This window comes from Aegilops tauschii, chromosome 5, assembly GCF_002575655.3.
Source record: "Aegilops tauschii subsp. strangulata cultivar AL8/78 chromosome 5, Aet v6.0, whole genome shotgun sequence".
NCBI classification, from domain to species: domain Eukaryota; kingdom Viridiplantae; phylum Streptophyta; class Magnoliopsida; order Poales; family Poaceae; genus Aegilops; species Aegilops tauschii.
The window spans coordinates 337,196,791-337,212,533 of NC_053039.3; the positions used below are offsets into that span (position 1 = coordinate 337,196,791).

Here is a 15,743-nt window from a genome sequence, read left to right on the forward strand (position 1 = left end):
GAAGAACCTGCCAGGTACTGTCGAACCTGCACTCCAACGCAACCATGTAGCGACGGACGTGCTGGTCCTTCTTGCTGACACGGTGACGTACCTCCTCCGCGGTGTCCGGAAGCCTCGGCACTGTCACTGGCCCACGCGAGCGCCACCAAACAAGGATCGGGTCAACGACGGGCTGGTTCCTCACCAACCTACGCCCACCGGAAGGTAGCACCTCCCAAAACCAGCCCGGCGGAGCCCAGTCCCGGACATGGCCCCTCTGATCAAGCCGGCCTCCTCCGCCGAGTCGACGACGAGGATGCGGGATAGGCATCGTTGACGTTGATGCGGGAATAATTGCTTTAACAAAACAAACAAACTAGTTCTATTAATTTCCTTACTATAAATAGAATAAAGTAGTACTTACTACAAATAAACTAGCTAGTTTAACTAGTTCTATTATTTTTCTAACTAATTCTATTAAACACTTTCTAAGTAGTACTTACTAAAAGTTATCGGGGAGGGGGGTACATATATCGACAACGACATACCCGATAAAAAATAAGAAGAGGAAGAAGACGAAAAAAAAGAGGAGAAGAAGAAAGGAATAGAGGAGATTGAAGAAAAAAAAGAAAAAAAGAGGAGAAGAAGAAAAAATAGAATAATATATTATTCTATTTCTTCTTCTTCTCCTCTATTTCTTCTTCTTCTACTCTTTTTTTCTTCTTTTTCATCTTCTTATTTATTTCTCCTCTACTTCCTCTCCTCTTCTTCTTATTCTTCTTCTTCTTCTCCTTCTTCCTCTTCTTATTTTCCTTTTTTCTCTCCTTTTTCTTCTAAATATGAACATACATAAATGACTTCTAAATATGAAAAATCTAAACTACACATCTAAATTAATACATCTAAATTACAACAACTAAATTACAAATTAATACAACTAAATTACAAATCTAACTACACATCCAAATTAATACAACTAAATTACAAATCTAACTACACATCTAACTACACATCTAAATTAATACATCTAAATTACAACAACTAAATTACAAATTAATACAACTAAATTACAAATCTAACTACTATAGCTAGGGGGCGCGGCGGCAGCGGCGGCGGCCATTACAGGGAGGAGGAGGGGATCGGGGCGGCGCTCACAGGGTGGCGGAGGGCGACGGCGACCGCGGCGGGCCGGGGGCGGAGGGCGGCGACGGTGACGTATACGGGGCGACGGCTCGGGGGCGCGCGGCGGAGGCCGACGGCGACGGCGGCGGGGGGCGGAGGACGACGGCGACGGGCGATGGCGTGGGCTCGGGGGCACGGGCGACGGCGACGACGACGGGGCAGCCTGGCGGCGTAGATCGAGCTCGCGGCGTCGTCAGGCGGGGGGACTGGCGATGGAAATTAGAAAATTTCCAAAGTGCTACTTATATAGCAAAGGCTTTGGTCCCGGTTGGTGGGACACCAACCGGGACCAAAAGGGAGCATTGGTTCCGGTTGGAGCCACCAACCGGGACTAATGTGCTGGCGCTGTGCGGTGGGAAGTTTAGTCCCACCTCGCTAGCTGAGAGAGCTCAACACCTGTTTATAAGCTACGCTGCATCTCAGGTGCTGAGCTCCTCTCTAATATGCAGGCATTATACATGCCTACCTTTGACATTGCCATGTTGGGCCTATTGGGCCTGCGGGCCTGCATCCTGGCCCATGTGCAGATGGGTTTCTAGTCGTATGCAGGCTATGTGGCCCATTAGGCGGCATTTTTTATATTTTCCAGTATTTTTTTGTTTTTTGAATTATTTATTTTCTTTTGATTTTTGCTTTATTTTTTTATTCTTTTTGCTTTTAGCTCAGAATAATTATAAACTTTCTGTTAATCCATTAGTTTCCAAATTTGAATAGTTTAAATTTCATCCGGAAACTCGTGTGTTACAAAGGGATTTCATTTTTTAAACCTTATTTGAACTCCTGACTTTTTGTCTGTTCAAAATGCACCATTCAAAGCCACATCATCATTTTTCAATCCTTTCTGACTTCATTTGTTATTTTTCATGCATTTACTAATTATTTTGAGCTATAAGACCCTAAAATTGAAAAGCATTTCAAATGAACTCTGAAAAGGTTGAAAATTGGCATGATATCATCATTTCATCCACATAACATGTGCAAGAAAGTTGAGAGGGTTACGGCAAAAACTGGATGCACTTCGTGTACAAAACGGACAATCTCTTTCAAAGTATCAGGATTTCATCCGGAAACTCGTCTGTTACAAAGGGATTTCATTTTTTAAATCTTATTTGAACTCCTGACTTTTTGTGTATTTAAAATGCACCATTCAAAGCCACATCATCATTTGTCAATCCTTTTTGACTTCATTTGTTATTTCTCATGCATTTACTAATTATTTTGAGCTATAAGACCCTAAAATTGAAAAGCATTTCAAATGAACTCTGAAAAGGTTGAAAGTTGGCATGATATCATCATTTCATCCACATAGCATGTGCAAAAAGTTGAGAGGGTTACGGCAAAAACTGGATGCACTTCGTGTACAAAATGGACAATCTCTTTCAAAGTATCAGGATTTCATCCGGAAACTCGTCTGTTACAAAGGGATTTCATTTTTTAAACTTATTTGAACTCCTGACTTTTTGTGTGTTCAAAATGCACCATTCAAAGCCACATCATCATTTTTCAATCCTTTCTGACTTCATTTGTTATTTCTCATGCATTTACTAATTATTTTGAGCTATAAGACCCTAAAATTGAAAAGCATTTCAAATGAACTCTGAAAAGGTTGAAAGTTGGCATGATATCATCATTTCATCCACATAACATGTGCAAGAAAGTTGAGAGGGTTATGGCAAAAACTGGATGCACTTCGTGTACAAAACGGACAATCTCTTTCAAAGTATCAGGATTTCATCCGGAAACTCGTCTGTTACAAAGGGATTTCATTTTTTAAATCTTATTTGAACTCCTGACTTTTTGTGTGTTTAAAATGCACCATTCAAAGCCACATCATCATTTGTCAATCCTTTTTGACTTCATTTGTTATTTCTCATGCATTTACTAATTATTTTGAGCTATAAGACCCTAAAATTGAAAAGCATTTCAAATGAACTCTGAAAAGGTTGAAAGTTGGCATGATATCATCATTTCATCCACATAGCATGTGCAAAAAGTTGAGAGGGTTACGGCAAAAACTGGATGCACTTCGTGTACAAAATGGACAATCTCTTTCAAAGTATCAGGATTTCATCCGGAAACTCGTCTGTTACAAAGGGATTTCATTTTTTAAACTTATTTGAACTCCTGACTTTTTGTGTGTTCAAAATGCACCATTCAAAGCCACATCATCATTTTTCAATCCTTTCTGACTTCATTTGTTATTTCTCATGCATTTACTAATTATTTTGAGCTATAAGACCCTAAAATTGAAAAGCATTTCAAATGAACTCTGAAAAGGTTGAAAGTTGGCATGATATCATCATTTCATCCACATAGCATGTGCAAGAAAGTTGAGAGGGTTACGGCAAAAACTGGATGCACTTCGTGTACAAAACGGACAATCTCTTTCAAAGTATCAGGATTTCATTCGGAAACTCGTCTGTTACAAAGGGATTTCATTTTTTAAACCTTATTTGAACTCCTGACTTTTTGTGTGTTCAAAATGCACCATCCAAAGCCACATCATCATTTGTCAATCCTTTCTGACTTCATTTGTTATTTCTCATGCATTTACTAATTATTTTGAGCTATAAGACCCTAAAATTGAAAAGCATTTCAAATGAACTCTGAAAAGGTTGAAAGTTGGCATGATATCATCATTTCATCCACATAGCATGTGCAAAAAGTTGAGAGGGTTACGGCAAAAACTGGATGCACTTCGTGTACAAAATGGACAATCTCTTTCAAAGTATCAGGATTTCATCCGGAAACTCGTCTGTTACAAAGGGATTTCATTTTTTAAACTTATTTGAACTCCTGACTTTTTGTGTGTTCAAAATGCACCATTCAAAGCCACATCATCATTTTTCAATCCTTTCTGACTTCATTTGTTATTTCTCATGCATTTACTAATTATTTTGAGCTATAAGACCCTAAAATTGAAAAGCATTTCAAATGAACTCTGAAAAGGTTGAAAGTTGGCATGATATCATCATTTCATCCACATAGCATGTGCAAGAAAGTTGAGAGGGTTACGGCAAAAACTGGATGCACTTCGTGTACAAAACGGACAATCTCTTTCAAAGTATCAGGATTTCATTCGGAAACTCGTCTGTTACAAAGGGATTTCATTTTTTAAACCTTATTTGAACTCCTGACTTTTTGTGTGTTCAAAATGCACCATCCAAAGCCACATCATCATTTGTCAATCCTTTCTGACTTCATTTGTTATTTCTCATGCATTTACTAATTATTTTGAGCTATAAGACCCTAAAATTGAAAAGCATTTCAAATGAACTCTGAAAAGGTTGAAAGTTGGCATGATATCATCATTTGATACACATAGCATGTGCAAAAAAGTTGAGAGGGTTACGGCAAAAACTGGATGCACTTCGTGTACAAAACGGACAATCTCTTTCAAAGTATCAGGATTTCATCCGGAAACTCGTCTGTTACAAAGGGATTTCATTTTTTTAAACTTATTTGAACTCCTGACTTTTTGTGTGTTCAAAATGCACCATTCAAAGCTACATCATCATTTGTCAATCCTTTCTGACTTCATTTGTTATTTTTCATGCATTTACTAATTATTTTGAGCTATAAGACCCTAAAATTGAAAAGCATTTCAAATGAACTCTGAAAAGGTTTTCTTTCTACTTACAACAAAAAACTTATTTATTTTATTTCTAATTAGTTATGTCTTTTACTTTAATTGTTTTATTTTTATTTATTTTACTGCTGCTATTTTTATTTATTTTACTTGCTGCTATTTTTACTTAATTAATTAAGGTTTATTTATTGTAGTTACTATAGTTTATTTTGTTTTATTTTATTAAGGTTTATTTAGTTTTATTTATTTTATTAAGGTTTATTTATTTTATAAATATAAAAAATGAAAATAGATGCGCTTATAGAGAAAATTCAACCTAAATTCATAATAAATTTCTATGAAATTTACTGTGAATTTAGGTCAAATTTCCTGTATAAGGGCATCTATTTTCACTTTAAAAGGCAGAGAGGGACGGGCTTATAAACTGGTGTGAGCGCCCTTCGTTTGGCGAGGTGGGACTAAACACTGGCCGCAACTAGGACCAGCCCTTTAGTCCCGGTTTGTGGTATGAACCGGGACTAAAGGGTGGTGGGCCAGGAGCGTGGCCCATTGGTCCCGGTTTGTACCACCAACCGGGACCAAAGGGTCCATACGAACCGGGACCAATGCTCACATTAGTCCCGGTTCGTGACTGAACCGGGGCTAATGTGAAAACTGCCCTGTGACCTAAGCCCTGTTTTCTACTAGTGACCCCTCATCCACGCTAGGTCACTACAGAGATTACTTAGTTTTGGGAAGCAACAAACCATGAGGACCGTCTTCCTCATTACTTGTTTTAGTTGTGGTCAACCTGTTCAACAGCACAACCACCTGGTCAATCTCCGTGTCTTTGATCTCATGAATAGAACTAGCAACTTTGCTATTTATGCCAAGGGTAACCTCTAATTTAACCGCCGTAGTAGCTATGAGATCATCAGGAACAGATATAACTACATTCTTTTTTATTAAATTTTGTACTTGTCATGTGCTCGATGTCCAGGAGCTTTGCAATCTGCTTGGCACGATTCATGGGTGTCTTGTCACTGTCAAGCTGCGCCACAATGTGGTTGCTCATCTGCGGGCCCACAGCCACATCAGGGATGATCACGGCAGCCACCGCTGCCGCGTCCATGATTGCCAAAGTTGACATGCTGCATAACCCCGTGTCCCTGCCAGCCAATTCTCCCCACGCAGTGCTCCTCACTATTGAGGAGTGACCATCATCGCACGGGGCGGAGTCAGAAACGGAGGAGACCCAGCTCAACCAGAACCGGACCAAACACCGCTGACCGAGGATATGCAGACTCCCTACCCCTGTCCGAGGCTGTCGGTGCTAAGGCAGCCCGCACCACCTTGGGCACCATCAGAGTTCAGAGCCGAGGCAGGTAACAGCCCTCTACCAGCTTAAGGACTGTCAATAGGCAACATCACCGGCGTGCCAGCCATGAGCAGTGAGGACAGCGAAGGCGCACAAGTTTGCTTGGGCCAGATGTGAGGGTGCTCGGGCGCTGCTCCTCGCCCAATGATCTTTGCTCTGCCAAGATGTACTGCCTGTGCACTTTCAGTGGGGTGGCTGCTCCCTTCCATGACTTCATTTGGAAGAGCTGCACTCATCGCTGTCCAGTTCTTCGGGTGGTTGCTGGTTCAGGACCGGATCCACACTAGGAGCGTCCTCCTGCGGAAGCACATCATCACTGTGGCTGAGGCTGGCTGCCCCCTCTGCACTGCCAGATGCGAGACGGCAGATCACATGGTCTTCTGGTGTCCTTTTGCCCGGACTTTCTGGTCCTCTCTTGGGTGTCCGATGGAGGATGGGGCGTCTGTGCGATCATTGCATCATGTGCTTCTTGCCCCTGCTGTCCCCGGTCGTTTTGCGTCCATGTTTTTGCTGCTATGCTGTTCGTGGCTTTGGAAGCACCCCAACGGGATCGTATTCAATGGCGACGTGCCCTCTGTCACACGCCTTAGGAGCTTGTGTCATGAGGACGATGTCCTCTGGAGGCATCAGCTGCCTGCATCCGCCAGGGATGATGTGGATGGGTGGCTTGACTGCCTTGTGGTTAGGTCAGGGTAGTCCACCCTCGCCCCTCTTATGATACTATCAACCCCTGTAAAAACTTGGGTTTGTGCCCTTCTGATATATTTGCAACCTCCCTCCCCCTCCCCGAGCTGTTAACCAAAGCAGGGTCAACCCTGCCTCAAGCTGCTCAATTCTCCTCAACCAAGTCTGCCCAAAGATGGTATGGCACCATGTGCGATGCACGAGCATGTGTCGACACAAGCAAGGGAAACGTCACCGAAGGAGCAGGAGTAGGCCCGGTTCACCAGGTTCTACCACTGTTCGGTCCAATCATAGTCAAAATCTGAGTTTGATCTTGGCTCAGAAGGAACGCTAGCTATATGCTTAACACATGCAAGTCGAACGTTGTTTTCGGGGAGCTGGGCAGAAGGAAAAGAGGCTCCTAGCTAAAGTTGTCTCGCCCTGCTTCAAAACTACAGGGCGCGCGCTACGGCTTTGACCTAACGGCCTCCGTTTGCTGGAATCGGAATAGTTGAGGAGTATGCCTGCGTGTTTCGACGAGAACACCAAAAAAACCTAATTCAGCTCTACGTAAGATAGCAAAAGTACGGTTGAGCAATCGACATGATATATTTGCTCACATTCCAGGTGAAGGTCATAATTCACAGGAACATTCTATAGTCTTAGTCAGAGGAGGTAGAGTGAAAGATTCGCCAGGTGTGAAATCCCATCGTATTCGAGGAGTCAAGGATTTGCTGGGAATTCCGGATCGTAGAAAGGGGAGACTCCACAACATGCGGATTTGCCAGCGTGGACTCCAACTATTGAACTGGATCATCCAGGAGCTCAGCATATTTACCCAGGTAGGTGGAGCTGAGGAGTGGTGAGCGACTTATCACTCTTAAACTGCTTGCCACTGCGATTATCTTGACCTTCACATTCAATTTCTTCCTCCTTCTCTTGTCATATCATCAGGCATGTCTGAATCACGGTCTATATATATTACCCACACGAGCTTCCACTTCAAAACTGGGCTTTGTAGCCACTTTCTTTGGACACAAAATCCCTCTCTTCTACAAGAAAAGCCGGCTCAACCATCGGCACTAGGGCACAGAAAATTCTGTGCTGCCAAGTGAAAGCCATGCCCGTCATCTGAGTTTTACCAGTGAGGGAGCCTACACCACACAAACCGAGATAATCCCCTCAAAGGTCTGGAGGGACACCGCTGATCAAGCACACACAGATCCTTCAAGTACCATTTATTATAATCTACCTTCAAGGACCATTGGTTAAACTTTAGAGAGCATGCAGTATTTTGCACGTTGACCTGGCCAATGTGATAATCTGAGTGAGCTCTAGATTTGATTGAAATTGCAATTTGAACTCATTGTCGTGACGTACATCCCACTGAAATTGATCCACTGTGATTAGCTACTCTAGCTCGGCGGCCGTTGCAGCAGTAGAGTCCCCCAGATGCACGAACAATTCCCGTCAGTGAGTTCTCTTGCCTTGTAAGAAACGAGGTGGAGTGCAGCATCTCGAAGAACATAAGCTCGTCTTGAGCATGTACATAAAGACCATGGGTTTTGGTAGCCTTAAAATCCGGCATGCTTCCTAATCGTGCTCCGGAGACTCGCAAATATGGCATAGCACAGCTATACACTCAATAGACACATGCCCTTGAGGTTGCATCTGAAGCACTTGATCTTGAATTTTCACTCTTGTTTTTGGTCGTGTGGTCACGTTAACCGTTTTGGAAGAACCGGCAGTTCCACCATTCTGCTGCTGAACAGGGACAATCCCCGGCTACTGAATCACCACAATAGGCTCCACCTCACATTACTCAACCGTGCTGCACAGGATATACACACTGAACTGATGCTGGCATCTTCTGCAGCACAGCACCCGCTGCCAGTGCCGGCGCGTTAGGTTTGGCGCCTGTACCTTCCCCTCTCACTGCTCCCTACCCCTGCTTCTGTATAGCCGCCAGCTTGTTTGGCTACAGAAGGCAACAATGGCGGTCCTTGTCTGCAGAGGCGTCCGCCACCTCCCTTAAATATTCACCTCCACCACTTTTTACTTGAGAGGACGATTCCACATGAACCCTATGGGCAACATAATGGATCCTCCTATCTAGTAATGGAGGACCTAAACCAAAAGCATTTGGCCTTTACGCTGGTTGTTAGTGCTTGAGGGAGATGTAACTTTGTTATCCAGTTTTTTCTAGGCTTGTTAATAACTCTTGTACACCTTTTCTCCTTTTATTACCTATATGACATGGGCAGAGCACCAGCCTTTCACATCAAAAACATAATGAATCCCCTGCCAATGATGAGGCCCGCATGCTAGCATGCTGGCCCGAGTTGAGCCGGCCCATATACCCACCCAACCCGTCCATGGAATTTGAAAACCTTATTGTTGATGCCTCGCGGTAGTAACCTGATCAGGCAAACACCGGTTGCACTGCAAAAGACGATCTGGTTGCTGGTGATTGTTGAACCGACGTTGACAAAACCAATGTAGGTACGTAACACGCCACGCTGATGCCGCCGTGGACAAAGACAGACCCGATGACCGCTACTGCAGTGTCATTGAACCTGCCTGATGTAGGGCGTGTCCTAGTCCAAAAGGCAGTCATTCTGTTGGCACAAAAACAGAGCAGCGTTCATCGTGTGTTGTAGCTAGTGGAGAGTGGTACTTGGGTCAAGCCGGTGTGGCTGGACGTGTGTGGGCATGTGTTATATAAAGCACTGTAATAGGTTTGTGTTGGTTGAGAGGCAAGAAACGGAAAAAAGGCGCAAGGCCTTGTTCCTCAAAACTCCTTGTGTGTGTTCTCAAAGGCACATGGCAGACATAGTACAACTTAAAATTTTGATTTGTGTCCACGTGTGTGGATGTGGGTACATGGTTAGCATTTGCTTCACATCATGCACGACCAACTCTAACCTAAGCTCTTGTTAGTCATGTGCAGATGGACCTTCACTGACTGGCATGTACGATCTGATAGCTGTGGTGAGACACAATGGGGATACCCCAGATTCGGGACACTACATTGCTTGGGTCAAGCAAGAGGGTGAGTTGTGGATTCAGTATGACGATGCCATGGCAACCATGCATATTAGTCATGAAGTGTTGAACTTGTGTGGAGGAGGTGAGCAGCTAGCTATATTTTACTTACAATTTAAGAATCGAGATTTTGACATGTGAATTCTCTAAACCAGAACTTGTCTCTTTTAAAGTGTTGAACTTGTGTGGAGGAGGTCAGATTGCGTATCTGTGCCTATACAGAGCTCGCGTTGTTCAAGGTTGTCTGGAGTCAGCTCGTGCCTAGTTGGTGTTGAAGTCGACCAGTGGAGTAGCTGCTGACTGAGTGCCACTGAATGTGTCGCCCCTTGCTCCTACACACCTGTACTCTCTATACATACAATGTGTGCATCGGATGTAATACGTACCATTCAGGAGAGTTCCACAATTCTACTTCGTATCAGAGCCTTGTGACCTGTGAGACTTGGCCAACTCATATGTAATGATACTGCCAACTTGGCTGGCAACAATTCTATTTTCCTTTGGACTTATAATTGCGTTACTCTCTGCACATTTCAAACAAGCACCTCACACTTGGTCCCCACGTTTCACTGTATTCTGACTCTCCATTGAATTTGTTGCCTCGGGTGGCCGGGTCAAGAGCTTTTGATACCCTCTCTACACTCCAAGCCGGAGCTTTGGGAGGGACTGCACTCATTCAATTTGTTTGCTCGTTGAACCTGCCTGATGGGGGGCATGTCCTAGTCCGAAAGGCACTCATTCTGGCACAGTGTGATTTTTAACAGCCAGCACGAACACCCCTTGTATGTCACGTCGCGGAAAGAGAAAGGGAGCGTGCAGTCAATGAGCAAACAAATTGTAACTGTAATTGTAATATAAAATCCCCGCTAAGCGCTAAGAGGACAAGACCCCAGTTCGCCAAGATTTTGGTATAGGGGTGGGCGAAGAGACGATGATGGAAGATTATATGTAAAACAAACAAATGGTTTTCACCTTCATGAACACACGAACGCAACTCATTATAAATCAAACCAATTACTACCCAAATTTACGATGAGCTAGTGGATTCATGTTTTAACTTTCTATTACTTCCTATCTAATAGTACAAATTAGCAAGGGTAACTGGTAAAAACAAAATAGTATATAGAAATTAATTCTATCTAAATCAAAGATGTGGATTCCCCCCAAAATAACTGTCGATTGAAGGAGATCAGGAGACTTTTCGCAGAGAGAGAGAGAGACTAACCGAAGAAATTCAAGCCCTGTCGCGTGTGTCGATCGAGCGCAGACTGAATTTGGGGAACTGAGGTGCTAGCGTTAGGGCACAGCCGCATGCCGCCATCGCTCAATTGCCCTAGCCCTAAGGACAGCGCCACAAACTGTGCGAGGAGAAAGCAAACGACTGGAAAATAAAACTTTATTTTTGTAGTCCAACGGGTAAAAAAAACAAAGAAATCCCAACCACCATGCACTTGTGCGATAGCTATCTCGCTTCACGCGAGATGGAACCTGCTCTCGCTTCAGGCGCAGTTCGAGAGGGCCGGCCCATAGCGACTCGATCGAGTAAGGTTCGTTCGCTACAGGTTTCCTTCGGGTTTTTTGTTTTTGTGTTTTTTGTGTTTCTTTTTATTTTTTTCCACCGGTTTTCTTCCGTTTTTTATTATACCTTTAGTTTTATTTTGTTTTTCACAGGTTTTTTGTTTTTGTGGTTCTTTTTGTTTTTCTACCGGTTTTCTTTGGTTTTTATATTATAACTTTAGTTTTATTTTGTTTTTCAGGGGTTTTTTGTTTTTGTGTTTTTGGTGGTTCTCTTTATTTTCCACCGGTTTTCTTTGGTTTTTTATTATAACTGTAGTTCTATTTTGTTTTTCACACGTTTTTTCGTTTCTTCTCGGTTTTCACAGAATATTTTCAATGGTTTTCTTTGTTTCTTTCCTGTTTTTTTTTTCTTTTTTGCATCTTTTTTCTTCGCTTTTCTTGTTCCCTTTCTTGGGTTTTCTTTCGTTTCTTTATTGGTTTCCTTTTGTTTGTTCTTTGTTTCCTCATCTATAAGCAAACACTTAGAAATTTTCATACAGTTCGTCTTCGATCCCTCCGACGACGCCGCCAGGCTGCCCCTCTGCCCCGTCGTCGCCCTGCCTTCGACGCTGTCGCCGCGCTGCACCTGCCCCGAGCCCTCGTCGCCGCGCGCGCCCCTGCCCCGACGCCGTCGCCGCGCCGCCCCTGCCCCGAGCCCTCGACGCCGTCACCGCACGCTCCTCGTCGTCGTCGCCCAGCGCCCCTGCCCCCGACCACGCCGTCGCCGCGCCGGCCCCTGCCCCGCGCCCGAGCCCCTGATACGTCTCCAACGTATCTATAATTTATGAAGTGTTCATGTTGTTTTAATATCATTCTTGAATGTTTTACAATCATTTTATAGCAACTTTATACCATTTTTTGGGACTAACCTACTGACCTAGCGCCCAATGCCAGTTGTTGTTTTTGCTTGTTTTTTACATCGCAGGAAATCAATATCAAACGGAGTCCAAACACCGTGAAACTTTTTGGAGATTTTTTATGGACTAGAACACCCAGGATGGGCCAGAGCAGCACCTCGGGGGCGCCCCGAGGGGGGCACAACCCACCAAGGCGCGCCTGGGGGCCCAGGCGCGCCCAGGTGGGTTGTGCCCACCTCGGTGGCCTCCCGCACCCCCTCTTTACTCTATAAATTCACAAATATTTCGAAAACCCTCGGGGTTAACCTAGATCAGAAGTTCCGCCGCTGCAAGGCTCTTTAGCCACCGAAAACCAATCTAGACACTTTACGGCACCCTGCCGGAGGGGGAATCATCTCCGGTTGCCATCTTCATCATCCCGGCGGCCACCACGATGAGGAGGGAGTAGTCCACCCTCGGGGCTGAGGGTTTGTACCAGTAGCTATGTGTTTAACCTCTCTCTCTCTCGTGTTCTTGAGATGTCATGATCTTGATGTATCGCGGGCTTTGTTAATATAGTCGGATCATATGGTGTTTTCCCCTCTCTATCTTGTGATGAATTGAGTTTTCCCTTTGAGATTTCGTTGTTATCGGATTGAGTACTTTTATGGATTTGAGAGCACTTGATATATGTCTTGCAATTAAATACTCGCGGTGACAATGGGGTATCGTATTGATTCACCTGATATATGTTTTGGCACTCAACTCGCGGATTCCCAAGGTGACATTGGGGTAATCTATGCATAGAGGTTGATGCATGTTCTTGTCTTTGTTTCTCTGGTAGAAATCTTGGGGCACTCTTTGAAGTTCTTCGTTGGATTGAGTACTATGAATATGAATTTGCTTTGGTGTTATTTTAGTACGAACTCTAGGATAGATCGAATGGAAAGAATAGCTTTATATTAATTTAGTACGAACTCTTGAATAGATCGAATAGAAAGAATAGCTTTGAGGTGGTTTCGTACCCTACAAACAATTTATTCTTATGTTCTCCGTTAGATAGGAACTTTGGAGTGATTCTTCATCGCACTTTGAGGGATGGTTATATGATCCAATTATATTAGCATTGTTGAGAGATTGCACTAGCGAAAGTACGGACCCTAGGCCTCATTTTTAAGCATTGAATATCGTTTTTGTGCCCGTTTACTATTTGCTACCTTGCTGTTTTTATTTATTCAGATTATAAAAATATATTTCTACCATCCATATTACACTTTTATCACCATCTCTTCGCCGAACTAGTTCACCTATACAATTTGCCATTGTATTGGGTGTGTTGGGGACACAAGAGATTTCTTGTATTTGGTTGCAGGGTCATTTGAGAGAGACCATCTTCATCCTACACCTCTCATGGATTGATAAACCTTAGGTCATCCACTTGAGGGAAAATGGCTACTGTCCTACAAAACTCTGCGCTTGGAGGCCCAACACGTGTCTACAAGAATAAAGTTGCATAGTAGACATCAAGCTCTTTTCTGGCGCCGTCGCCGGGGATGTGAGTGCTTGAAGGTATATCTTTATATCTTGCAATTGAATATTTTAGTTTCTTGGTTTATCACTAGTTTGGTTTATAAGGAAAACTACATAAAAATGGAATTGAGGTTGCATCATATCATTGATCATCTTTATAATATCTTTCTTGAAAATGATGGTTCGGAAAATTGTGCTCAATTGTTAGAAGAAGAAGTCAATAAAATGTTTGGCACAAAATATTTTAATGATGAGCATGATTGCAATGTTGTTAGTATGAATTCTTTGAATATCCATGATGCTAATGATATGCAAAGCTACAAGCTTGGGGATGCTATATTTGATGAACATGATATTTTTACTCCCCCAAGTTTTGATGAGAAAATTTATTATGATGAAAGCATGCCTCCTATTTATGATGATTATATTGATGAAAGTGGGTTTAGAAGAGTGTCAACTCTAGGTACTAATGATTCCACTATTTTGGAGGGTGTTGAATATTGTTGTAATAATTATGAAAGTGGATTTGGAGAGGTCATGACTTTATTTAGTGATGAATCCACTATTTCGGAAGAGGCTTCAATTGACTATGATAACAAAGTTGCTATCTATGATGATTATGGTGATGACATGTATGCAATAAAGAATAATTATAAGCATGAAACTTTTCATCATGATTTTAATTTTCAATCCCATGATAGTTACTTTGTTGAGTTTGCTCCCATTACTATTCATGAGAATAAATTTGCTTATTTGGAGAGTAGTAAAAATTCTATGCTTGTGGGTCATGAAAAGAATGCTTTATGTGATAGTTATATTGTTGAATTCATTCATGATGCTACTGAAAATTATAATGAGGGAGGAACTCATGCTTGTAGGAATTGCAATAATATCAAATTTCCTCTCTATGTTTTGAAAGTTTTGAAGTTATGCTTGTTTTGCCTTCCTATGCTAGTTGATTCTTGTTCCCATTAGTTGTTTGATCACAAAATCACTATGCATAGGAAGTGGGTTAGACTTAAATGTGCTTGCCATGTGATTCATGATGGTCTTGTTATGTTTTAATTCTTTACTTTTATGCGAGCATCGTTGAACTCATCATGCCTAGCTAAAAGGCATTAAAGGAAAGCACTTGTTGGGAGACAACCCAACACTTTTACCTACTGTTTTTGTGTGTTCACATTATTATGCTACTGTACTAATCATGTTTTATTGTTTTTATTTCAATAAAGTGCCAAGTAAAGCCTTTGGGATCGTGTTGGGTGTTAGTTGATTTGATCTTGCTGAAAAACAGAAACTTATGCTCTCACGAAAATAATTCTCATTTTTAACAGAAGCGTGATTTTGAGTTGATTCTTTTTGAAGAAGATTAATATACAAATTGCTCACGTGGTTCTAATATTTCAGAATTTTTGGAGTAGCAGAAGTATGGTTATTCTGCAGATCATTACAGACTCTTCTATTGTTGATAGATTCTGTTTTCGATGCATAGTTTGCTTGTTTTCTAGTTTCTATGGCTTATATTTCTCAATATAAATTGTGGAAATGGTATGATACAGTAAGAATTGTGTGGAAACAATTATGAATCTTATCTTTGACAGTACCAAATTGAAATGGTTTTGCTCTTTATCATACTAACCTATCTCACGAAGTTCCGTTAAGTTTTGTGTGATTGAAGTTTTCAAGTTTTGGGTGAGATGTCGATATGAGGAGAATAAGGAGTGACAAGACCCTAAGCTTGGGGATGCCCAAGGCACCCCAAGATGATATTCAAGGAAGATCCAAGCAACTAAGCTTGGGGATGCCCCAGAAGGCATCCCCTCTTTCGTCTCCAACATTATCGGTAACCTCACTTGGAGCTATGTTTTCATTCGTCACATGATATGTGTTTTACTTGGATCATCATTTTATTTTGTTTTGATTTTCTTTCTGTTATTTAGAATAATATTTTGCATCTTTATTTTCAATAAAAATGTCAATTATAGTCTTTGTCATGCTTATTTTG

The 15,743-nt window shown here is 42.3% G+C and overlaps 2 protein-coding genes across 4 annotated transcripts in view; one reads left to right on the forward strand and one right to left on the reverse strand.

Moving 5' to 3' along the window:
* LOC109758708 (uncharacterized) overlaps positions 1 to 10,353 on the forward strand; it is a 27,295-nt gene extending 16,942 nt beyond the window's left edge. For 2 of the 3 annotated variants that reach the window (XM_045228915.2, XM_045228917.2), the window contains exons 11-12: positions 9,721 to 9,900; positions 9,989 to 10,353. The gene's annotated coding sequence lies outside the window, so the exon portion shown is untranslated. Of the gene's footprint in view, positions 1 to 9,720; positions 9,901 to 9,970 lie in introns of all 3 variants that reach the window. The other variant, XM_045228916.2, reaches the window with a different exon arrangement.
* Positions 1 to 11,259, reverse strand: part of LOC141023412 (uncharacterized) — a 13,637-nt gene extending 2,378 nt beyond the window's left edge. Inside the window, exons 1-2 of the mRNA XM_073500331.1 lie at positions 11,041 to 11,259; positions 92 to 336 (exon numbers count right to left, since the gene is read on the reverse strand). Of these exons, the coding sequence (XP_073356432.1) occupies positions 92 to 336; positions 11,041 to 11,128 (333 nt within the window). The 5' untranslated portion in view covers positions 11,129 to 11,259. The remainder of the gene's footprint in view (positions 1 to 91; positions 337 to 11,040) is intronic.
* Between the last annotated feature and the right edge of the window lie 4,484 nt (positions 11,260 to 15,743).